The sequence below is a fragment of the Fringilla coelebs genome (genome assembly GCF_963513975.1).
Source record: "Fringilla coelebs genome assembly, chromosome: Z".
Classification (NCBI taxonomy): domain Eukaryota; kingdom Metazoa; phylum Chordata; class Aves; order Passeriformes; family Fringillidae; genus Fringilla; species Fringilla coelebs.
In genome coordinates, this window is record NC_140031.1 from 63,659,467 (window position 1) to 63,685,418 (window position 25,952).

The window sequence follows — 25,952 nt, forward strand, 5'->3', positions numbered from 1 at the left end:
GAAGAAGTAGATATTCTATTCAGATCATAACATTTCAGAATTTGTTTCACAGAAAAAGTTCACTTTCATAATCACCCCTTCCTCCTTATGTTTGGCAAAAAAAAAGTGCTGGAAACCTGCCAAGCAGAACTTAAAAATGTGGTCAAAGTTCTGAAAAAGACAAAGCCTGTTTCCTTCAAAAATACATGTGAAAATGACTCAGAGCAGGGACTAGGAGTCCTGCAGGTCTAGGTCTACCCTGAATGAGCAGACTGAGATTGGAAAGGCTCTTGTGCACAGGCATGTGGGCCTTGCAGATTTATATTGGAACAATCTCTGAGATTAGAGAGACAATGGAATTCTTGGTTTTACTTCTCTGCTATGCCAGTTTTACAGATTATTCTGTAGGTATTCATATTATTCATTAGTAGGTATTTATCCGGGTTTGGGTTTTCCTAGGGTTATCCCACCGTTCCTATCCTCTCACACTGCTCGGTGGCAGCTTAAGAGAAATTCTGAAGTATTAGAGAAGCTTCCCTGCATCGATGTGCTTTTGCTCACTTGTCACCCCGCAAGGTGCCTGTAAATGCGGGGAAGAGAACGTGGTTCCTCACTGAGCCACAAGGGACACTATCAGGCTGAGTTTGGAGCCCTGCTGGGGCTTTCGTGCCCCTCCCCTGACTGGAAGAACAGGAATTAGGGATCTGCGAGACTTCTGGGTAATGAGATCCTTTGAGTTTTAAAGAAATTGAGACTCATCTTGCTTCAGGGGAAAAAAATCGCTCTCATACAAAGGGCCTAGAATATACCATTCCTGAATCGGCAGCTACTGGGAGTCTTGCAACCCCCTGAGAGACCCAGGTACTAGCCAGTCAAGAAACAGGACACTCACTGCTCAGGCTCAGACTGAGAAGTTGCTCTGAGCAGAAAAACTCTGTAGCCAGACAGGATGAATACGCTGAGCAGAGACAGGAGACCAACACTAAGGATGTAAAAAGAAAAATTTGCTGATGACAGTAAAGGGAGCATGCAACCCTCCTTTCCATACAAGCTGATGAAAATACTGAAGGAAGGAATTACAACTGAAGCCTGTGCTCACAGGGGAGGAGGTTTGTGCTCAGGTGCTCACTAAAATGTACAGACTATGCTATGTTGAGCAAGCTGCAAGGATAGGGCTCAAACTCAGACAGAATGAGGCTTCTTATAGAGAATATGTGGCCAAGAGCAAGGTAAAAAGGGTCCATAAAACCGGATAAAAACTTTGTATGTAAATCTAGTCCATCTTTATTTCATTAAGAGAATGAACTCATTAATATATCTGAGTCCATTTTGCCCTTATAATTCCTGACTGGCTGTGAGTGTGTAAATACATTGCAGGTATGTGTCTGACATTGGGCTTCAACAATACCAACAGGGAGCTAGACAGGTGTTTGCCAAAACACAGGGCAATACACAGATGACTTATATTAATAATGCCATTTTCAGCACGAATAGTCCCATAATGGCTATTGTGAAGAAAATTAACTGTACCTGAGCCAAAACCAGCACATCATATCAGGAGCATGTCTACAGCTCCTAGTGAAACTGCAATGTTGTTGTGCAGATTTTTGAACTATATGAAAAGGGTTCCCCTTCTTGCTCATCTCTCTGCATTGATGGACTTGATAAAGTAATGGGGAAATGATGCTTCGCATGAAGGTATAGCTCTGGAAAATTCTGTTACAGATTTGCAGTGGGGGAATTAAAAATTTCTTTATTTTTTTTATTGACAGGTCTGAATTCTGATTAGCGGAAGATTTTAAAAAATGCAATTGTGAGGCATTCTCTAACTTCATTTGAAACTGCATTCCACTATGCAGTGTAGACAGAACAAAACTGCAACAAATCTCTCCTGTCATTGATCATAATGCACAATTGAAGTATCACAGGTCAAGCTATCATCTGAGTAGTTATTCTGTTTGCTTAACTTTTTCATGTGGCAGAGGCCAGAGATAGGCCTGGAGAGATCAGCCTGCAGGTATTCCTATCCCCACTTGAAAATCCATTCAATGCCTCCAGCATTCCCTAAAACCAAACCAAATCAGCACTAGGATGAGGACTAAAGACACAGAGAGACTATCACAGCTGGGCAGACAGAACTTGGAAAAACCTGCTGTAGTGTATGTTTACCTTTGGGCAGATGGAGAAAGATTAAAAGAGCAATACTAAGTGGCTGTGACTGTGGTGGCCCAGATGACAAATCCTTCTGGCAACGCACAAGCTGAGCAGCATGATTCGCACAACTATCATCTCTGCATTTGATTTACTCTATCTCTTACGTAGGAACACACATGGGGAAAGTACCTTCCAAAAAATATGCAACATCCTGTTTGTTTAGCCTCAGCCCTGGCCAAAACCAGGGCTTGGTTCCTTTTTTAGACGCCAGCTGGAGCTCCAACCCCACCACGGATGGGAAGGGGGACACACAGGTAGCGGTGGTAGAGAATTCAGAGTTCAAACTGTGCAGGTGGTGGGTGCAGGTCCCACGGCCACTCCAGACAGCAGGCGGAGGCACCTAGGAAAGGAACGGGGAGGCACCTCCGTCTTCCTCACGGCGGCAGCTCCCCTCCCCCGCCCGTTCGAGGGCGCAGCGGGGAAGCCCCGGCGGATCCTGACGCGCCAGAACGCGAAGCGAGGCTGAGGCTGAGGCTGAGGCTGAGGCTGAGGCTGAGGCTGAGGCTGAGGCTGAGGCGACGGCGACACCGACACCGACACCGACACCGGCACCGGCACCGGCACCGACACCGACACCGACACCGGCACCGGCACCGGCACCGGCACCGGCACCGGCACCGGCACCGGCACCGGCACCGGCACCGGCACCGGCACCGGCACCGCCCCGCGCAGGGCCGGCCCGTCCGCACCGCCCCGCCGGCACCTGGCGCGGCCCCGCCCGGCCGCGGCGGTGGGCGGGCCCCGCATGCAGATGCGTCCCCCGCCTCTCCGGTGCGTGCTGAGGTCAGGCTGGGCTGCGCTGCCAGCGCGGAGCAGCGGGGCTGAGGTCGCGGCAGACCCGGAGCCGCGGGGGCGGGCGCGGAGCTACGGCGAGCGCCTGGCTCGGGCCAGGAGCGGCTCCCTCCCGCCGGGAAGCCGGGGGGCTCGGCGGGGCCCTTTCAGCCGCTGGCAGCGGGAGAGCGGGGAGTGCGCGGAGCGGGGCGCCCGGCCCGCCCCGCCGACCCGCTCCTCCATGCGGGCGGCGAGCGGGGTTGGGGCGCCGGGCGCCGGGGGCAGCGCGCAGCGGTGCTGAGGCCGCGACCGGGAGAGACGATGGCCAAATGGCTGAACAAGTACTTCAGCCTGGGCAATAGCAAGACCAAGAGCCCTCCGCAGCCCCCGCGGCCCGACTACCGGGAGAAGCGCAACGGTGCCGGCAGCGCGCCCCGCCCCGAGGGGCCGCCGCACCTCCACCTCCACCACCACCACACCTCGCCCGGCTTTTCGCGCCGCCGTCTGCGCGACGACACCAGCGACCTGCTCCGTGCCTACCGCGCCCAGAAGGACCGCGACTTCGAGGACCCCTACAGCGGCCCCGGCTCGTCCCTGCGCAAGCTGCGCGCCATGTGCCGCCCGGACTACTCGGCGCCCGAGGACCTGGGCGAGGCAGCCCTCAAGGCTTCCTCCTCCTCCTCATCTTCGTCGTGCTGCGCCACGCCTCCCACCACCGGCTCCCCGCACCTCTTCCGCAGCCACAGCGAGCGCCGCCCGGCGACGCCACCCGACGTGAAGTACATCTCCCCCAAGCACCGGCTGATCAAGGTGGAGAGCGGCGGTGGAAGCAGCGACGGCGCGGGCAAGAAGCTCAACAAGGGCTCCAAGCAGCCGTCGGTTGCGGCCCCCTCTGCCGTGAAAGATAAAGTAAGTGTTGGGGTCCTGTTCCGCCCCTGTAGGCTAGGTAGTAGGGCTGGGGCTGCGTCAGCCCCTGGAAGGACTTTGGGCTAGGGGACCAGCTACTGTGCATCTGGAGTTGCCTCTGTTCTCAGCCATCCTTCATTGGGTGGCCTGGCCCTTCTTAATACTTTAGGTCGTGCTGGGCATGTGTAGGGGTAGCACGTGAAGTGATGGTGCCCTGTCCTTATGGCTTTCAAGCTCATCTTCTTTCTGATGGGGCAGATTCCCAGGTGTGTCTAGCCCTCCTTTGAGGCGAGTTCACTGCCAGCCTCGTGATGGGTACCAAGGCTCTTGGTATAACCCTGAAGAACAGGATATGACTCGTTAGGGGGATGCTTGGGGAGCGCTAGAGGCCCTTGAAAAGCCTTGTGCTTGTGACCCCAAGCTGAGGACCGAGCCCCACTGCATGTCGTATTGGGCAGTCATACATACAAATTAAATTGTTTTTACGGAGAGAGTTTGTCATTTGTTTATTTATAAATTTTTTTACCTCCTAGTTCAGTGTTAAAGGTGAGGTGGTTCAAAGTCCTGTCTTACAATGCATGGCAACTTCCATGATAGCTGTGTTTCCAACTGGTATGTAGCTGAAGCAAATTCCACAGCTGCTTGCCCAATTGCAAACGTTATCCTCTCTTTTACTGGTCATTCTCCTCAAATTTGTACGCTCCAGTACAATACTGGAAAGTACTGGACTTGGGAACTCAAGTTAGAGAGGGTATAGCATTAATTGTTTTTTAAGAACAGCACATCCTCCTGCCTGTGTTGGTCTTGTGAGTGTAGTTCAGTTTCTCTCGTGTATTGGAAATAAATGTTTCTCTATTTTGTTAATTGGCATTTTCAACTCCAGGATAATAGTCACATCACAGGAATTTCAGGTATGTGCTGAATGTTATCAGTCTAAATGATCTGTGTGTACATGTTTAAATATGTAACATGATTGCATTGCCACGCTTCCATGACAACCTGATAAATTATATCTGTCCAGGTGGAATTCCAAAGAAATCTGCTTGTGATGGTGATGATATAGGGTGAAAAATCTAGGATTTATTCTATTGTCTTAGTAGGTGTTCCTGACTGGTAGCAACTTTTTTTGTGGAAGTGATTGATTAAAGGTTAGCATTTCCCTCTGTTTTACACTATATGTTACAATCTATTCAGTCTTCTTCAAATTTCCTACATTGATATTAGGTATCCTCTTTTAGGGACCGCCCTTCAGCAAAAACAAGTGCAGAATGGGGGCAGAATGTATTTCTTTTTCTTGTTTTAAAATCACTGTTCAATTTTAGACCCTACTGAAGCAATTTTCATCAGAAAATACGTATTTGTTGCTAGGTAACGTGGTGCTTTGTAATGGTCATAAATATGTATGCTGGTCCCAAGCCCTTGTTGCAGGTTCTGAAACTTGTAGGCAAAAATTCTCAGTCATATTTGGAGGTTTTTTTTCCAATTATTGAGAGAGAGAACTATACATGACAAGCAGGAAATCTGAAAGTATCTGAGAAAAGCCATCTGTGGCTGCCAGCAACAGCATTTTTATGCAACATAGCTTGCCTTTTGTTCAATTGTGTTATTTTATCCCAGCAGTGGGGGTGAAATCTCGTTTATTTCACAGCCCTGTAGAGCAGAGCCCAAATGTAGAGTCTGACAGGTGAACTTGGTAAGTAGGGGTCATACTGGACCAGCAGGGAACTGCTTCTCTTCTGTTATTCTGTGAAGCCTGTGATTCACTGAGGAAGAAAAATTAGGAACATAGTTAACTCAGTGTCTATAGTTCAGTAGTGAACAAAGCAATTGAAAATAAACTTCTCTAAGAAAGATATAATAAGGAAGACAGTAAAGATGGAATAAAACCCCCCAAAGCTAGAGGTCTGCTGTTCATAAGAATTCACAGACATGCTAAAAACATTTTAGAAATTGGGTTTTTTATGCTGTGTGTAACATAGCATAAGCTAGTAAACACTTTAGGAATTAAAAAAAATAACTAAGGGCCATATAGTTTTGTCTTCATAGAAGTATGTCAGTGTTTAATGATCCAATAATGCCTGTTAAATCTTGTGTTTCATTCCAGCATCACTGTTTCAGTATTTTGGTGGGGTTTTTTCTGATTTTATTTACAAGGATAGAATGCTGTTTTCCTTTATGTGTTGATGGAGAAATGAGAAGTAGGGGTTTCAACGAATTCAGTGAGCAATTTTATATCTTCTGTGGTTTGTCATCAGTAAAGAACTGGCTGAAAATCTCAGTTGTGTGTCATACTTGAAAGAGTTACTGGAATGGGAAGGAGATTCAGGGAGGTGCTTGTTTGGTGTGGTTACTTATAAAGGGCAAATGGCAAAGTATGGATAGTGGCAGATCAGTTAGCTGAAATTCCCAGAGGAAAAGAAAAATTGTAAACTAGCTGATTCAGGGAATAAAGGGGATGGAGATTTAAAGTGGTGGCAGACATGATTATATTATGCAAGATTTTAGACAAAGGCTGGTAAAATAACCACAGAGATATAATGTGTCTGGGATTCAGGAAGTTTTGATATGTAGCAGTGGAAATACCAATTAAAGCTGAAGCAGACAAACCCAAATTGCCATGCACCTTTTAGTAGTAATGTGACTAGCCTGTACAACAGGTGCCCAGTGAGAGTCATAATTTCCAGATGTCTTTGAATTCAAATTGTTGGGAGGATTTTTTTTTTTTATTATGTAGGTAATACAGTTAGGTGGGTTTGGGGACTTTAACTGTGATGTTTACCTTCGGACAAGGGAGAGCAGGGTGTGTTAGAATTAATGGCTGAAGCAATTCAGGTCCTCCAGTATGGTGGATGAAGAAATGATTGGCTTCCATCTTTAGTGCTGTCTTGTGAGAGCTTAACTTCTTTGCTTGCCACAAAGAAGCTAGGGAGTGTGGGCAAGTTGAAACAACATGTGGTTGTATTCTGGATCAATCTGGCATCTCCTGTATTTATGTAAGAATAAACACAAGACTTCATTTAAGACCAGCTCACTAGGCAAACCACTTGTGAATGGAGATCAAAAGAAATAAGCTGAAGTCTTCCTGAGTGATACACACACCATACACATGGTGTGTGTAAATCCATGAAGTAATAACTGAGGGGGTAGTATGTGAAGAAATACTTCAGGTATGTTTTCACCTATTATGTATTTGAACTTAACCATTCCTCTGCCATGTTTTGCAGCTGAAGAACCTGGGATACTTCCCAAAAACAGCTGTATCATGCTTCATCACAGGAAGTTCTTAAGATGTAAAAGCTGGGTTTGTAGCACATTGTCCTTTAAAAGACATTTATTTCATAATAGTGCAAAATGCTGATCATCTCTGTTCAGTGGAGACAGAACAATGTAACAATTCTTTCTATTGAATGCAGAAGACACTGCAAGTTGCAAGATCTATTTCCACAAAGAAATTTTCGACATTAATCTCTCTTCTCCATTAGACAGGTTTGTTGGCACAGGTCAGGGACTCTGAACAAATAAATCCCTAGGCAAATATACACTTACAATTCAAACTCACTATCCCTCACATGACAGTCTGGACAAACAGCAGCATTGGGGTCTGGGGTCTTCTTACTTCTGATTTTCTGTTTTGTTATCAACTGCTTGCTATGTGTTTAGTTGGTTCTGCCATCTGTGTTGTAATATGGTTGTTGCAGTCCATAAGCTGTGATCAATTATTTTTAAAATAATATTTAAAATGCTAGTTTTGTCCAGTTTAATTATTATTAACATACATATTGTTAGCTCCAGACTGTACTATAATCTCTGTTCAACTTAAAGAATATAACCTTGTAGTTCCGATAAAGTTCAACCTACAGCCTAACAATTCTAGCTATTTTTGTCAAGCAAGCACTCAGCTACTTTCAAATAGTACAAAATTTTGAATGGCAAGACAGGATGAATCTGATGCAGTACAGAATAACTTGATTCTGCACAGTTGGAGTGGATCTAGTGCAAAATCATGTGAATGTTGTGCAGCAGCAGCAATCAACCAGGCAACTGCTCAGGACAGCAGAGCTGCTGACTGGATGTACAAAATTCTGAAAACACTATCCATGTGTAAGAAACAGGTGCCTTTGCAGTAGACTAGCAAAGTAGTCTAGTTTTTGAACTTCTGACATCTTGCATAAAAGTGATTAGACTATCTTGCATAAAAGTGATTAGACTCCGTAAAACATTATTAGTGTCTTTATATTATTAAAGTTTGAGCAGATGCTTGTCTTATTTTTGTATATGGAAGGCCTATATTTTATTTGATCTTTAAACTGAGAACAAGTCGTGTATTTAAGAGAATCTTGCAGCTGGTATTTCAAGGTGCACTGAGAAAATACTTGAAAGATGTGTAAGCTGTGTTGGGGTTATTTGTATTGGAGAATATTATTTCTAGAGATCCTAAACTACAAATGAACCTCTGTGTCTTATTCCATGTTTAATCCATTGCAGCAGATTTTCAAGCTGCCTCTCCATACAGTTGGTTCTGAAATAGTCTTCCTCTCTACATGTGGTTCCCATTGTTATATGGCTCTGGCTTTGAGTAAAAGAAAAAAAAATACTCATGGCTGCTGGTTGTGCATTAATTGCTTAGGCAAGGCCATACATGAAGGCAGGAAGTTATAGTTTTTCTGCATATCTATGTTGTTACAGGGCAGCTGTAATGCAGCTAGAAATGCAATTTTTTCACACATGTCAGTCTCATGATTAAGAGACTACAGCAGTCTTGTGAAGAGGAGAATATTTAGACACAGCCTGAGACTTTGGAGTCTTGGCTTCATTTTTTGGATTGATGTGGTAGGCTGTTCAGTTACAAATATGCCTGGTATCTGCACTGTATGCACTGCTTGGAACACTCACAGCTCTGGAAGCTATCCAGATAGTCAAGACTTTTGGGCACAAAGATCCAAGCAGAGAGAGACTATCAGGAAAGAGTTGGACAACGTGGAGATTCAAGAAGGGAGTGGTAGACTTCTGGAAGAGTGTATCCTGTGTATACCTTTGCAGTAAGCATCTCAACTCCATTGTAAGAAAGTTCCTCAGATACTGCCTTCAAACAAGGGGATGGACTTGCTGTTCTGCTACAACACTGGGGTCACCATAAATGCAGCTTTTTTACTATTGCATGATAGCACACATGTTACCTGCAGACTTTTCTTCAGATCCCTCCAGATGAGTAAAGACATCTGTATTACATATCCAACTTCTACATATCCAACTTTAGGTAAACTTGCACACCAAGTGTTAGCATTAGGAGTGTTGAAATGTGCATATGGCAGTAAAATCCTCTATAGGCCAAATAAGGTTATGCAGTTTACTATGATTCAAAGGGTATTCTAACTCTAAATGAGAAATTAGGCACAGCGAAAACTGTATGGGAACTCAAGTATTTTAGCCTGATTAATGAGGGGAAAGGATCTAGAAAGGAAAAAGATGAAGCTGTGTTTCTCTTTTTAAACATCAGGTTTGCATGTTATCTTGTAGTTTGCAATCTGATCTTGTGGCCAGTTTACCATTGTATTTGCTTGGATCACTCAAAAAATGTCTGGTTTTAAAAGATTCTTTGCTCCCCAGGCTTACTGACAATGGGATAAGAGAGATCTTTATGTCTCTAAACGCCTTTGTAAATGTCCTTGTTTGTGCTAACCACTGCCTGGTGGCAAACTATATGGTTTGACTTTTCACTCCTTTGCTGCCCTGTGTCAGTGTGGTTGTATCCTCAACTAACAGTATGGTAGACATGGTTTGGAACTGGAGGAAGTGATATGAGACTGAGCAGTTGAAACAGCATAATGGTGAATTCTAGCAAGAGATAGGAAAGGACTGTAGTGCAGATCTTCCTGGATAGGTTGTTGTTTTTGTAAATGTTACCATTAGACAGTCTATTTACAAGGAAACAGACATAAGGTGTGGTTTTGGAGTAGTTGTGCATTGTCCAAGAAGTGTGGAAAATTGTTTAATTGCTATACAAAATATATGGCTGCTAATAACATTACATGGGATACAATGTTTTTGCGCTTTTTTTTTAAACTTTGTTTTCTAAAGGGAACAATATCTCTTAATTGTTCTGCCTATTCTTCCTTCAACAACTCTTAGATCTACTGAAAAATCTTCAAAGCTGTATTTTCAGATTTAAAATACTTGAGTGGATGGGTCAAGAAAGCACCTGTTTCTTTTTGAGGGGAAAGGTACAACTGCATTTTTAAACTTTGAGCAGGAAGTGCTGCATTGCCTGCTGTGTGAAGAGTGGTCTGCATTGCCCTTTGTGAAGCAGTGACACTAATGGGATAGCAGGGGACTTCAATTACTGCTTGGGGATAGAGGAGAGAAATGGAGGGCAAGAAGGCAAAAACTGTTATTTGTATCAACTTGTTAGTAGTTCAGTTCTGTCCTGGTGGGTGTGTGGACTTGTAAAAACGGAAGAACAATTCATCTTCGCTGAGCACCAAACCTTGTATGTGGGAGAAAGCTCTTGAAATCCTGTTACTAAATACTGGGGGTTTTTCCCCCAGCACCCCACTATCAGTTCACGATTCTCTGAGAAATTTAGGCACCACATTTCCAAATTTGTGTCTCAATTACCTTTTAGATGAGATGTGTCACTCTTTGGAAGTCACTGCTATGAATGAGGCCTGTGATTCCTTCCAAGGTCAGAGCTAGTGTTGGTCTTACTAATAGTCAAATTTAGGACTAGGAGGAAATGCTCTATATACACTTTATCTGTAGGGTAGTCTTCTAGAGTCATACCCTAAATTTCTGACTTGGTAGCAAGGTATTAAAGGTCCTTGATTTATTTTTCCTGTTACTTTCATATCAGGATCTTTCATGTACAGATCACTCTATTAGCATGTTTTCCAAGGCTGTGAAATTTATTTTGAATAAAAAGTGGTACTTAAGTTACAGGGAGGATTATCCAATTCAGTGCTTCCATTTTATTAATATGGAAAACAAATCAAGACCAAACTTCACAGTCCTGCTGTATACAGGCTGAGCTTTGTCCAGGCTTCAATATCAGACATATTTCTGATGTCTAGTTGCCTGCCTATTACATAAAAATATAATTATTTAGGAAACATCTGCTTAGGGTATGTTTGGGATGTGAGACCTAGAGGTTCCTTGGGGCCAAAGAGAAAAATTTGGCATTTGTCAAAAATATCATGTTGTGAAAAAACCCCAGACATACCCCTGCAAAAAATCCCCAACCGATACAACACAACACCAACCAAACAAAATAACAACACAATTTTCCCCATGTAATATTGCTAATCATTGTTGGCCACCATGATGATTAGATGGATAGAGCACCTCTCATATGAGGAAAGGCTGAGGGAACTGGGGTTGTTCAGCTGGGAAACAAGAAGGCTTTTAGGGTCACCTAAATGGACCCTTCCAGTATCTGAAGGGAGCCTATAAGAAATCTGGAGAGGGACTTTTGTACAAGGGCATATATTGACAGAGCAAGGGAGAATGGCTTTGAAATGAAAGTAGATTTACATTACATTTTAGGAAGAACGTTACTGTGAAGGTGATGAGGCTGCCCAGAGAAGCTGTGGATTCCCCATCCCTGGAAGTGTACAAGGCCAGGTTGGATGGGGCTCTGAGCAGCCTGGTGTATCTGAAGGTGTCCCTGTCCATAGCAGAGGGGTTGGAACGAGATGATCTTTAAGGTCCTGTCCAACCCAAGCCCTTCTATGGTAATTTAGAGTCACTTCTTCTGCAGCTAGAGACTGATCTTTTGTGAATACAAATTCTCAGAGAGGATTAAGAATTTTCATTACATTGTGTTAAATGTGTTAACTGTGGTGTTCTCAGAGATATATTCACAGTTTTTAAGTGTCCTTGTCTTCTTTATCTTTGCTGATAAAGACATGCTGTTATCTGCTGTATTGGTGGACTCAATTTCAACTCTCAGAAGTTGAAAGAAGAATATATGGTCTGTCTTTATACAGTTATTTAAGTATGTGCCTGCCCATGCCAAGGAGGTTGGAACTAGAGAATCTTTAAGGTCCGTTCCAACCCAAACCATCCTATTATTTAATATTGGCAATATAATAATATATTTTATTTTATAAGAAGAAATCTTTAAAGTAAATATCCCCTAATAAATTCTCCAAAGGCCTGGTGGGCAGGAAAAGTCTTTTAGATTTTTTGCTACATGTTGTTTATTATAATTCCTCTTGGATTCTTCTAGAACAGTGTGTCCTTAATCACAATAGCTACTAAATTACTGAAATAGCTAACAGTTCTGTACTGATGTTGGTGTTTTAAAGAGAGCTTGATCTTCTGCATTTCCGTTCAATTCAAAAAAGAGATTACCTCCATTTTTTTCAGTGTGGTGAGTCCTCAGTTGTTTCCTTCTTTTTCATTCCCTTTAAAATGTTTGGTTTAGTCAGAGAGAGATACCTGTGAAATTATGCACTTAGGTGTGTTCTTTGGTTTCTTCCTGTGGCTGCATATGCAGATTATGCTTTTGAATATGCAAATACTCATTTAAACTTGTGTTTAATATGATAATATTTGTCAGACTTTTTTTAAGACAGTAGAAGAACAAAGACTATGAATAAACAGTGAAGCTTGCAACTTAGTTAATATAGAATAGAGGGATAAACCAACCACAATCTCAGTTTATATGTAATTTTCTGGGAGGTAGAGTGATTATTGGGTTTTTGGATCTTGTATCTGCTGATTAACTTTTTAGCTAGAGTTATGGTTTTTAATTTGTCAACTTGTCTGGTAACTGACCTGTACTCTTTTTCTCTATCTTCTGACTTTTAACTAGCAACCTGCAAGGAAGAGCCCCTGCGAGTGTTCTCTAAATGCTTATTGACTTCTTTTAATAACTGCACTTCTATTTTTGTGCTAAAGTTTCTTTTGTTTGATGTTACTGATGCTTCAAAGTACTACAACTACATGTATACAAGAATAGAAAATAATACCATATATCTATGGGGTGCCATAGAACAGGCTTGAATAGAGCAGAAATCAGTAGTTGTAGAAGCTCCTAGTCCACACCCAGAATGTAGATCTTGCATTCTGTCAAGAGATAAGCCACAGGTCTTTGACAATAACCCTGACAAATGCAACTGATTTTGACATTAATTTGGAATCTGGATGACTGCCTTCTGGGGATTCCTGATAGCTGTGTTTTCATTTTGACAGACAGGACCTGTGGGGAAGGTGGCTGGATTTGGCAGAGCAGGGAGTCAAATTAAATGTGTCCTGCTCCAAAGATCATCCTCTGTGTATGAATGCTGTCTTTAGCATTTTTCTATGAATGCATAGAAAATTTCAACACGTTGCCATTCCTCTGATTATGCCCATGGTAGATGTGGCAACTACAGCATTAGATCCTGGATAATCTAACTAGCTGAGACTTCTAGGAGGGATGCATTGGTAGACAGTGGATGTTGTCCATTATCTTCTACCTCCTGTCCAATGTTCGTCAGTCAGTAACATGAAAGATCACTTTGGAGACCAGACGAATGAGTTTAGCCATTTGCCTTAGAAGGGCACTAAATCAAAGCTGTGGAAGGGACACTGCGTGCAGGCCCTAACCTGGGATCTCCTGTGCTTGCCTTGACCTCTGGACTGTAGAAAACAAATGCCTGACTGAGACCAGTTTGCTGGACAGTGGTTGAAAGGTTGTTGGGAGAAATATAAACAAACAAAATGCCTCTTTCTGTAAAGCTAATGAGCTCTGGTGAACGCAGGAGCGCATTGGTGGTCACACAGAAAGACCTCCTTCTACGTGCCTGGGGGGAAGAAGTGGCAGCATGGTGCTCTCACAGTGGATCTTCCCCATGTGGCATGGAGGTGATCAAGATCATGATCTTCAGAGCTCCCACTGCACATGCAAGGCATGTACCCGTGATATTTGTGTAACATTGGAACACTTTTTCTTTATCAGGGTAGCATGAAAGGGGTATGAGAACAGTGTATTAATACCATATGTCATGAAGCAAGTGTTTTGTTTAACTAGAAAATTCATGTACTCAGAACCTTCTATTTCATCAAAAGTTTTTGTCTGTACTTTGTCTAACCAAGCATAGAGGCTTGGAAGGTGAGCTCATCAAGCTAAAAGTAGCTTATGTGGAGATGGTAAAGAGACTTGCAGAGTAGGAACTCTTTTTCTGCCTGACATCTCTGAAAAGAGGAAAAATAATCCTCTGAAATAGGGTTGTCAAAAGGAGTTCAGACATTTACAGTAAGTATGTTATAATAAAACCAGCAGTCATACTCATTTGAGGTTTTCAAGCACTGGGGTTTTTTTGAAAGAAGTAGAAATACTTCAGATTTCCTAGAAGTGGAGAATTTATAGCTGTTAGCAAGTATAGAAGAAATCGAATTCTGGCACTGGCCAGCTGCTACATCTAGGCTGAGAATTACTGAATTTTAGTATATATGGAAACAGTAACAGTCAGCTGGGGAGTCCTCTGACAGCTCAGCATTGTAAATCCACATGTAATAAGATACACAGTTCAAGGAATGGTGAGGCAGGCTGCTCTTTCTGCCTGAGTGCTGAAAAGTGGGTTTGGTATTTGCTCTGAGAGTGTTTAGGTTGGAGTTTTTCGGATTGCTTTTTTGGGGGGGGAGGCAGAGTCTTATTTGACAGCATCTTTTATGTATAATTTTCCTCCTAGTGTACTTTGGGCAAATGACGAAGAAGAAGAAATGTCAAATAGCTGTACTAAGTCTGCTTTCTGTTTCGTGTTCTAGTACAGTTATGCAAACGATTGGTGAGTACTGTGTGTCAACATTTGCAAAGGAGAGCAGCACAGAGCACATGCGACCACCTAGCAGCTCTTGACAGGGTTGGAGCAGAAGAGAACATGGATGGCATTTCAGCTGCATCACTGAAATAAAACTGCCCTTGTGCCAAGGAGATATTACTGCTGTGTGATACACATTGTCCTCTTTGTCTCAAGTGTGTGCAGCTGCTGTCACTTGATTTGCTGCTTGGGCATATGTTGCTAGACAGGGGGGAGGGGACTTTTCCCTTTTGTGTTAACTGTTTTTCGAAATAATGAGGGAGTAATTTTGGACACCAAGTGAAAGAAAGAATTATGTTTTCCTCTCTCGATGATCCACGTCAGTCTGGTGATTTCTGGTCAAAAAAAAGCTTCCAGTCACTTTAAACTCTGAGTGGAGGAAAACACAAAAAACCCATAATTAAAATGTCAGTCTTGTAGTAAAATAAGCAAAATAAGTAGTATAAAATTGCAGTGTGCCAGTGTTATGGGGCCTGAGTAATGACTCTGAAGTGCGTTAGATGTTTTGTTTCCTAATCTTAAAGATCTCTGTCTTTCCTAATAGAGTGTTCATTTATTCCATGGCACTTGTGCAGGTGTTTGATCTGTGAATACTTGTGTGTCCTGTTTTTCTTCTCTGACTGGTGGGATATGCTGGCAGCAAGAGACAGAAGCAGATGCAGCCCCAGTCTCTTAGCTGGCAGTGCACTCTTGGTTCTTTGTTGGAAAGATGGAAACTGTTGGAATAGCACTGTGCTGTAAGTCTTACTAGAGCTTATCTTAAAAATATGAAGTAACTCAGTTGAAAAATCCCTTGTAAATAAAGTAAGCAGTCAGGGCAAAACCCTTTAGGCTTGCCCTGCTTTGAGTGATGAGTTGGATAGGGTGATCTCTTGTGGTTCTTTCCCACCTGAATAATCTTATGGTTTCATAGAGATTCTGATGTTGAAGCCTGCCTCTGCCTGCTTTTGTTTGCTTCAGACTCTTTTGCCTGCTGAAGATTCTATCTCTGTACTCTGCAATAATTCTCATATGAGGATTTCTGGCTTTGCCCCAGTCTGCTTGTCACATCCCAGGAACAAAAGTCAGCTCTACCACTTCAATTATAGGGAGGGATGATTCCTGTGACTTTAATTGACTGATAAAAAACCTATAGATGGGACCTACACAGCATACAATGATTTTGCAGTGGTCAGGAAAGCATAGTAATATAAGGTCAAGTGTGAGGTTTTCTAACTTTCAGATTTTCTTAGTCTTCTAGTGGGGGACGAAAATGCGTTCTGACAGATTATTTTTACTTATATTTTGTGAACTGAGACAAAAGATAGCAAAAAGAAATTGTTTCTTTGAGAGAAAGAATGGCACAGATGGGTTTGAGGGTTTAAGTTTAGCCAAGAAGTTTGTCTTGTTTTTTTCAGGTGAGACCTAAAATTTAAATGCTTCTCATTAATGCAGTGAAAAGAATAGCCTTAGAATATTTATTTTAAAAATTTCTTGCAGTATTTTCAGTTGTAGCTCATAAACCTTAAAAAGCAGAGGAGATGAAGTATGTGCAAGGGAGAGAGTGCTTTTTTTTTTTTCCTGAATATTAGCAGAGTTCACTGATAAGATTTGCGCTGGATGGAATTTGCTGACTGGTTGGCTCTTTCTAATTTGTCCATCCCAGTTATTCCATTGCTTGTGCTAGTCAGAAATCCTTTTGACATGGAGTCTGCCTTTATTAGGTTTCTGGTATAAATGGGAGCACACTTCTATTTCAGTACTGATCTGTATTTCAGTATTGATCTGTGGCAATTTTGTATTTGTCCTCTGAACCAAGACTGTACTTTGAAGATGGCATAGGATGCAGCCAAGTGAAGCAGTTTTTATTTGCTGATATGATGTCATTGCCTTCTGCTTTGCACATCTCACTGGAGACTTCAGTAACAGCTACCTTCCTGTCTTTCAGGTATTGATAGCTGATGACTACTCAGATCCATTTGATGCCAAAAGTGAGTTGAACAGAATGGGAAAAGGGGAGAACACCGGCTATATGGAACCATATGAAGCCCAGAGAATAATGGCTGGTAAGAAAAGACAGTTACACGTGTGAGCTCCAGTTGCATGGCAGTTCACATGCATATTATCACTGCTATGAAACAGAAATGTCCTTTGGCAGGGAAAACTGTGGTTCTGAAGATGCTTAGGTAGGCAGCAGCAAATGCCATAGAAGCACTGCATTTTCCCCCATGTGCCTTTATACCTAAAAATACTGCTCTGTTCCTCACTTTTAAATATAGAAGTTTTGTACTGTCATGTAATAAGATGAAAAAATAAGAGCAATGCGAATTGGAGTGTGTATTCTTCCTCTTGGCAATGTGAAGGCAGTCATCTGTGTATGTGGTTAAGATGGCCAAAGCATGATATTGTGTTATTCCACTTAAAAACAGTTGAACAGCTTGCTAATGGAATTTTTTCCTCAATGAGATTTGGACTTCTTGGTGTTTGAGGAGGGCTGCAGAGCTACATCTTTCTGTAGTCTTCTTGCCTTCCTTGCTTCTCTGATGTTTTTTTTTTATCAATAGTCAAAATGAGACACTTTAGGATGCCTGTGAGCCTTTAATTGCTATTCTTGGTAGTGTCCTTCCTTTTCTGTCATGTAGGAAAATGGTTAGGGGTGATGTTGTGGTATGCCTTTGAACTATTCAAACCCTTTTACCGGCATTGTGCAACTCTATTTTCCGTGTATTTTCTTTATCAGGATCAATATCCTACTTGTTGGCTGTGCAGTCTGTAAAATGTTCTGAGGTACTGGGGCATATGTTTTTAATTTGTGATGATTTGACCAGTCAACACATATCTTTGTGCAGATCCTTGGATTTGTACAGCAGGTCCTTTTTTTCTCATTTTGCGGTATAAGTCACTCTTGTGCCTGGTTAAGTTGATTGTATGCTTTCCTTTTCTATTGGCAGCTCCTGTTTTGGGCCCTCAGGAAAGATTAATCAGTGGGGGAAGATGAGGCTGTTGGATGAAAAGATCATTTTTTCATGCAAGTGTTCCTATTTTTCTTTTCTTAAAGCATTTCTGAAGAGACACAGGAAATGACATGGAAACAGCTCCTTGGAAGTTTTCAGTACCTTATAGAAGGGCTGGGGGCTGTTACTTTTCATTAGTGTAAATCTATTAATTTTAAGTCAAGGAATTTCTCAGAAAATCATATTAGTCCAAATAATTTCTTGCTCTTTATACAGCAGTGGTGAGCACTTGTAATTTAAATTAAGCTTGTAGTGCATTGGTTTGGTTCTTTTAGGACTGGAGTTTGTTCTCTCTTCTTTTTCAGATTAGTCATAAGAAATGAGATATTTAGCAGGATGATACTGGATGGCTTATCTGCAGTAAGGGACAGTAGGTTCGTGAGCCATTGAAATTACGAGACATCCTTGTGCCTAATTGATACTTGGTGCAACTGATAAGCTGTTATATCTGCTCCATGTCATTATAAAGGAAACATGAGGAGCTCTCCAAGATTCTAAAGGCACTTTTGAAAATAGGGTTTAATTGATTATAATGATAGAGCAAGTGTTCTGAATATTCATGTGACTGAGCAAGTAGAAGATGATTGATATACCTGTGAAGATGTTTAGTGTTTTGAGATCTGGGTATTTAGTTTCCAGTCATCTTGTCCTGATGTGGATAGAGAAGGTCTCCCCATAAACCTCCATGGCATCAGGCTATGTTGACTGTATTCAAGCACATAGCTTTATGTGTGGGGATTTTGTTATTGCTCAGGTATTGCCTTTGCACTTTACTTGATAAATTAAAATCCAAAGGCAACTTGTTGGAGAGTTTTTAAAGGTTCTGTTTATATTTACTGAGTGAATTCTATTATGTACCTGCTGCTTCTGAAGACCTTTTGACTGAAGTTCGACTTGCCTCAAAATATTTACTGCTTTGTTACGTTTGTTAGTTTTGTTGTCTGATGAATAGAAGAACATCAGATGGCTATCAGTTTAGCCTGACTAATCTGATTAAACCCTTCTGATTGCATTTAAAGTGGCTTAATCCTAGAGAGCAGGAATTTGCATAATGCAGTGGAATGTACTGTAGGAGACATAGAAAATAAAACAGCTTTTTAGTGGTTATTCCATGTTTACTGGTGTACCCTAACTCTTGAACTCTGGGGACCCAGTGTAAGCGTTGTTGAAATATGACCCTAAAACTTTTGTGCGTGCTATGTGTTCCTTGATTTAGTAGAGGATTAGGCAAAAGCAGGTGTCCATATGAAATAAGACCTTGTGATTTCAATATGAGAAAGTAAGCTTACATCTGAATAGAAATGCATGATGACTGAAGTAACTAATATTTTTATTCAGAGCTTATCCTTTCTTCCTAAAAGTTCTGTGTTCTTGCAGTTGTCAGGCAGTTTGTTCTGAGCTGATGTTTGATTTAAAAGAATAGGCAGTCCCTGAGTTGTTTTATTGCAAGTAATTATTGAAATAAATAATTCTATCTGTTCCCATGCTGTCTGTGGTTAGAATTGGGTTCAGTCAGGCTTGAAGTTTCTTCTGCTGATAGTGCTCCCCAAAAATCCCCAGATTTGCGGTTGTGATGACTGGAAAAAAGTGCAACCTTTATGATAAGGTTTGGAAAGACTTCTCAAAGAAAGATGTGACTTGAGGCCAAGGTAGAGTGTGTTGATAACAAATGCACGTTGATAAGAAGCTATCATCTTTTGTCAGGTGAACATATCTGCTGTGGTATTGCCATTCGTAAGTGTCTACCCTGTCTTCAGGAAATCTGTGCCAGAGGTTCAGAGGGAATCCCTGGCAATCCAGTTCTTGAAGTGCTGTGTGGTGGGAATCTCAGCTTGGCTGGGTGTGCACCCAAAGCCACAGCAAGAGTTGTTGCATCTTTGCCTTTGGAGATTTGATGTCCCAGAATAACTACATGAGTATAAAGGATTATATAGGTGTATATATATATACATCATATACCACCTCTATGGTTTATGATGTAAAGTATCCTGGACTATGCATGGAATTGGCTGAAGATCCTGGACTGTCTGCTATCAAGCGTGCAATGGCACCAATAGAGATAGCTGATTTCTAAGGATGCTGAGTAGTAGGTGGATCTTACTTCTCCCCTGGTATCAGTCTGTAGCTGCTGCAGTGGCATGTGGCCTGTTACAGAAACAAGCCTGTGCTGCTTTACCTTGAGTGTAACCAAGCATCACTGCTTGGATCAGGTGTAGTATGTTCATGCTTGAGAGAGAGCTCTGCAGAGAAGCAGTGGCTGGAGATGCTGCATTTGAACAGAAGTGAATGGCTGAGACACTGTCAGGTCAGAGTGTGGGTGATCATAATATACAGCCTCTCTGTCATCCATTCCTCTCAGGGAATGCTAAGGGAATAGAAGTTAGTTCCGCTTGAGTATTTACTCCCATCAGCTTGCACTGAAGATCAAATCCTGGAGAAGGGTCTCTTTGTTTTCTGTGGTAATCCCTTACCTGAGAGAAGAAAAAGTTTCCTTAGTTCATGGATATGACTGTGGCAGTGGTTGCGGAAAACGTGTGCAATTTTTTCCCTTAAAATCCCCTGAAAGTCAGAAGGCCCTATTCTAGCTATAGCTTTACAGCCATGCCTTTCCTCTTTCTCCTGACAGCTGTGTGTGTTGACATAACTTTTCCAGGCAAGTGCCTTTCAGAAGGAACTAACACCAGTCCTCAGATTGCATGAAACATCTGCAATCAAATGCCAGATCAAGGCTGCCTATACCACAGCCTTCTGTGCACCTAAAACCTGCCTTTGGAGAAGGATCCAATTTTGGATCATCATTCAAATGGAGATATGCTGGTAGGCAAGTTGTTGCACAAACAATTGTGTCATTTTAAGATATGATAAGGAATACTGGCTACAGAGATTGAATTAATAAACTGCATCTGTTGTCCTACTTGGTGCTTGGATTTGAAGAGAGCATCTTGCTTCCAAAAGGAGATGTTTTATGCCCTGACTAACCTCTAAAGTTACCCTGATCAGAACAACTTATGATCTCTTGAGTATGAAACACCTAGCATGATACATACTATAATGTATAATTCAGCTTACTTAAACAACTGTAAAATTAAGGTCATTTTAAGTCTCAGAATAATTTGTGACCACATAATGAAAAATGGCTGGGTAAGGGGTGGGGGCAGGGGTGTTTGTTGAGAGAGGAAGCAGAAAGAGTTATTGCGATATGAGACCTACCTTAAGAAAAGTGTGTTGGCAAAATAATTTCTGTTCTTTCTGGATCAGGAATTGTATCTTCTGTTCTGTAGAATGGTCAGGGAAGGAGAAATAGGGAAGGTTAAGCCCTTGAGTTAGAACAGCGATTTGAAAAGTGAGATAAGCATGTGGTGCATCAGTGCCTTGATTACTTAGAGATCTAGGAATGCCTCAGGTCAATGCCCTGACAGTCTTGATGTACATCATGTTCTTTCCTTTGCTTTTATAGATGTGATCTAGGCCTGTGCCAGAGACATCAGCCTCTTTATGGGCTTCTGGCCTCTAGGTCATGCATTTGCCTCAATGATGTGGTAGCCAGGGAAAAAACTCTCTTCTTGTGTCTCAGAATTCTGAAGACTTAAATGGGTGGCATTTCTGCAGACCGTTGCTTTCCCTGAGATGTAACATTCCATGTGGTATTCCTTGTGGAGCAAATGCCATGTTGCATGCAGACTTAAGAAGGCTGTCATAGCACTATGGATAAAACATACACTGTGCCTCTATTCTGATCCGGGTAACTTGAGAGGTTCCTCAGGGCATAAAAGATCTCCTTTTGGACAGCCAAAGTAGTTGTAGGAAGTAGTAGGAGGAAGAAATTCAATTTGTTATTGATGTATTTCTCACAAGAGTCTAGTCACACAATTGTCCTGGGGACTTGGCATGTTAGGTCTTGTAGCTGGGATGTGCCAACCCATGAGGACAGGGAAAAGTGCTCAATGTGTATTTGGTAAGTCCCAAATCAACACAAAAGCATGCTGCCAGTACTCCTTGAACACTGGAAAATCTAAGTCATAAAAAGGCTTCTGGCCATAAATGGAAATCTGAATTAAAGTTTAATCTGAAAAGATGAGCTTGTATGCATGCTCCAGGGTTAGGTGAGTGATGTGGCAGAAGGATCTGTGTACTGGACCTGAAGAGCTGGAATCTATTCATAGGGATGCTCTAGAGCATTAGAATCATGGTACAGAGATACCTGTTTTCTTGCCTGTGTTGTTCAGTGCTTTCATCAACCTGAGCAATTACATATTAGCAAAAGTGAGCATAAACTAAGGGAAGTGTGTGATGAGGAAAGGCAGGGTTCTCATTTAGAGGGGCTTTAATGAATGTGAGCATTTTGTCAACAGGAGCTATTTTAAAATTAAACGAGGGGTTATTAGAGAGAATTCTGAAAGAAAAATATCAGCTTTGTTCAGAGGCTCACAATATTTTCTTCTTTTTCTATGTATTTATCATCCTGTCTCCATATGCATCATCCTGGCTGTGCCATAGAACATCAGTGAGCAAGTCTAACTAGCTCATACTTAGAGATTTTGTGCTTGGCCTTCTTTCTCTGAGGATGCAGAAAGCTGAGACTCCTCTATAGGTGCAGACAGTGCTAGAAGAGTAAATGCCTTCTTGCACTTCACTACTTCTTTCTAGGGACTGAAGTAAGAGTCCATAGCTGCATTACAGTGGAATCTCTAATGCATGACAGGCAGCCTAGCAAAAACAGTGCACCTGCCTTAACTGGGAGCTTCCCATGGACATGCTGGGAGAAGTAGCTCAGTCTTTGTGCCAGCTATCACAGAAATGCTGGGAGTATGGAGAAAACAGCATTCCCATGAACCTGGACCTACTTCAAAAGGTCTTGGGTGTCAGTTTCCCTTGTAACTAAAAAGGCTGTTTTTTTGTTCAGACATGTAACTTCATCTGAATAGTCACTAGAGCACATTGGTGGTGAGTCAGATCTTGTAAAATTCTTTACCAGGTGGCCTCTGGCATGTTGCTTGTTGGCACCAGGTTTGCAACTGCAAATAATACAAGAAGAGCAATGATAACTACTTTGATCAAGGCTTTGATTAGGATGCCTGGATTAGCATGTACAGCTTAGGAAGTTTAGGAAGAATATTTTTGGGCTATTGAAAATCACTGAGCCTAGCAAGCTAACCAGATCTCTAAGCACTGTAGTGGCTCTGTGTAAGATTTGCTGTCTGTCTGTACTTGAGCATGAGAGACAGCTGTAGTGAACACAGGAGAAGCAATGTGTTTGTCCACTAAGCTCAACAGCTGTCATAATTTTTTACAAACTTTAAGCTCCTTCTTTTGTTCCTACTTTCATGTGTTTCAATTCTAATTCTCTTTGAGAGTCTAACAATAGGCTAGCCATGACTGGAAATTAACCCCAAATGAGAATCGATCCATTGTGAATTTCTCATTAGCACCATTATCATCCGGTTTCCAGATGATGTAAATAGACCATATGCTGGTCATTCTAGTAGAAAAATTAAATTTTTTTTTCCTTTAAAAGTGTGGAATAGTGCAAGGTAACACTTCACTCTTGAAATTTAATGTGTATGCGCTCTCATCTCCACATTTGCAATGTGGACAGCCGCTGGTAGGATTTGAAGATCAGTAGCACACAGAAGTAAGTTTGTGATTGGTAAGAAGATGGTTTTATTTACGTTGGGAGTTTCCTATAGAGCAGCCCTGGAAATCTTGGGGAGCTCTTCCTAGAAGTGACAGAGTGATGTCTGATGTGCCCTGAGCATTCCCCATCATTTGTAGCATAGTGCTAGTGTTACTGTCACCTGCTGCTATCCTGTAGTGCAAAATTCCCTGCAGCTCATGAGAAGCAAGGACATATGCTCTGAACAGCTGTGCTTCTTCCTTAAAGTATGCTAGATGCAATGTTAATTAGAAACCTCCTGGGCGTCAGCATCTATTTCAAGTTGTTTCTTACTTAATTTGGAATTTGGACAGACATTCCATTGGGCAGTGATTTAAAGAAAAGAAATTGTCTAGGAACAATTACAGAAGAGAAAGTCTTCCTTGGCATTAGGTCTAATGTGCATGAATTGAGTGATGTTTGAAATAGTGCTGGACTTGCTTCAACACAATTCCTTGCGTTCTCTGCGCAAAGCAACAGATCTCACACGTGCCTTGGACCCCTACCAGTTTAGAGCATGTCCAGTTGCCAGGATCATCAGTACTTCTCTTCCTGTCTTCATGAGCACTTTGTACCCCATCCGTGACTGTGAGAAGATAAAGCCAGAAAGTGGAGAGCCTAGTTTCTCATGTAGTGAGAGACAGATGTGTTGTGGTTGCTGCAGCTAGGTGCATTACTGGGCTAGAAACCAGCTGTGCATAAAATTAATACAATTTCTTTATATTTAAAGATGTCTCTTCCCCTAGAAAGATTTAAGGTGTTCTCTCTAATGATTAATACTACAAGTTTAATTTAATGTTGGTTTTGTTTGTGGAGTTTTTTCTCCGTTTCAACACCTTCATCTTGCTCTTTTGATTTGATATAGTTTGGAAATGGACTAAATGTGAAACTTGAATCACAAGCCTGAATAAAAATTGAGTTTTTCACAGTTTCTTGACTCTTTCTCATTAAGACAAAAGTTTATGCCCAAAATAATGCAAACAAGATGTACAGAACTTTGGAAATGTACATCCGAATTATAGTAGACTACTTGAGGATGCATGTTGAGGGACTGTCATTTCATTCATTCAATTTCCTTGCTCACTGTCTGATGTATCTGGCCTATCTACTTGCACAAAAACCAAAGTGAAGGAGTGGATGTTTGGGAAAGAGAAACCAATGAGGACAAAATGCTATTTAACCCTTGCCTGCAGTCTGGAGGACTGGTGTTGGCAAAGAAGCAGTCGTTTCAAGCCACATTTGATGAAGATGGTTAGTTTGACAAAATCTATCTGCTTTCCTAATACAAGCAACATGTGTAATGTATGCAGGTGCTTTTTCCTTGGTGCCTGCCTGTGCTTTGCATGCAGCGTTGCTTGTGGCATAGGGAGTTATATTTGCATTTCTTAATATGCTGCCTTGATTCTATGTCTGTGGTAACTGGCAGGTGAAAACAGGTCTTCCTTCTACGTCATCCTTCTCATCCCCAGATAAGTTTCAAGATTTTGGACTGCTCTTCTTAAGAACAATGATGCTTTTAATATAGGATGTGAATTGCCTGTCCCTTCAAGACAGCAATTCTTCTGGCAGCAGTTTCAGTAGCACTGAGGTCTGTGTGGTCCCAGAGGATCTGTAATTTTAGCACTCTAGCAGCTGTGTCTTGGAAAGATGAAAAAGCAAACTGTGACCCTAGAATAAAAGGAATTCAGTAAATTGGAATATTGGTATTCTTTTGGTTACAAAGGTGAAAGAGCTACTGTTTTTAAATTTTGTGTCCTGCTGATCTGTTCAAGTCCTTTAAATCTCCCTCCCGTCTCCCCTCTACCCTCCTCTCCCCAACTCCTACCCTCTAGTACCACATATGTTGAATTTGAAGGTGTCTTACTTCTCTGGTCATCTATGGGTACTTCATCTTGGCACAAAGGATTCTCTTATGTAGAACATGCCTGAACATGAAAGTATATGACCATGATGGAGTCCTCTGCCTGTGCTGTAGAGATTGGTGTGAGTTGTGTAAACCCGTAAATTGGATAAAGTAAATAAAAAATGAAACTGTTTTGCATTTTCCCTTGTAATCAGACCTCTGTAGACTGTGATTCCTTCTGATTTAATCAGTGTTCCATCTGTTCTTTCCATGCCTGGAAAGGCTTAGAGGCAATGAACACAAAATGAAATAAGAGGTTCATTGAATACAGGGGGAAAAAAAAATCTCACTATGAGGACAGTCAAATTTTGGAGGAGGTTGCCTAGTGAGATTTTATAGTGTCTGTCTTTGGAACTTTTCAGGACTGGACTGAGAAACCAGATTGTGAGTAACCTTGTCTGACTCCATAGCTAAAACCTGTTTTGAGTTGGACATTGAACAAGATGACTTCCACTTCCTGAGATTTTGTTTAACCTAGCTTATTTTATGATCCTGCAACTGTTTTCTGAAAGAGAAGTGGGAGTCAGCATATCCCAGACTAGATTGCTGGAACCCATGTTTGTTTAGTCTCAGCTGATTTCCAGCTTTACCACCATGGCAGTATGTTCCCAATACTGATTGTTTTAGACTTTATCTCTGGGAAGACCAGACAGGTGACAGTGAGGCACATGGAAACAGTCTGCTGAAATGTAGCTTGAGCAGGGGCTTATGCACATATATTCTGGTTTTGT

General features: G+C 41.9%; 1 protein-coding gene across 1 annotated transcript in view; it reads left to right on the forward strand.

The window, feature by feature from the left end:
* The first annotated feature begins 3,012 nt into the window (after window positions 1-3,012).
* The window catches only part of SHB (SH2 domain containing adaptor protein B), a 57,173-nt gene continuing 34,233 nt past the window's right edge, over window positions 3,013-25,952 (forward strand). The window contains exons 1-2 of the mRNA XM_084225310.1: window positions 3,013-3,873; window positions 16,600-16,717. Of these exons, the coding sequence (XP_084081436.1) occupies window positions 3,286-3,873; window positions 16,600-16,717 (706 nt within the window). The 5' untranslated portion in view covers window positions 3,013-3,285. The remainder of the gene's footprint in view (window positions 3,874-16,599; window positions 16,718-25,952) is intronic.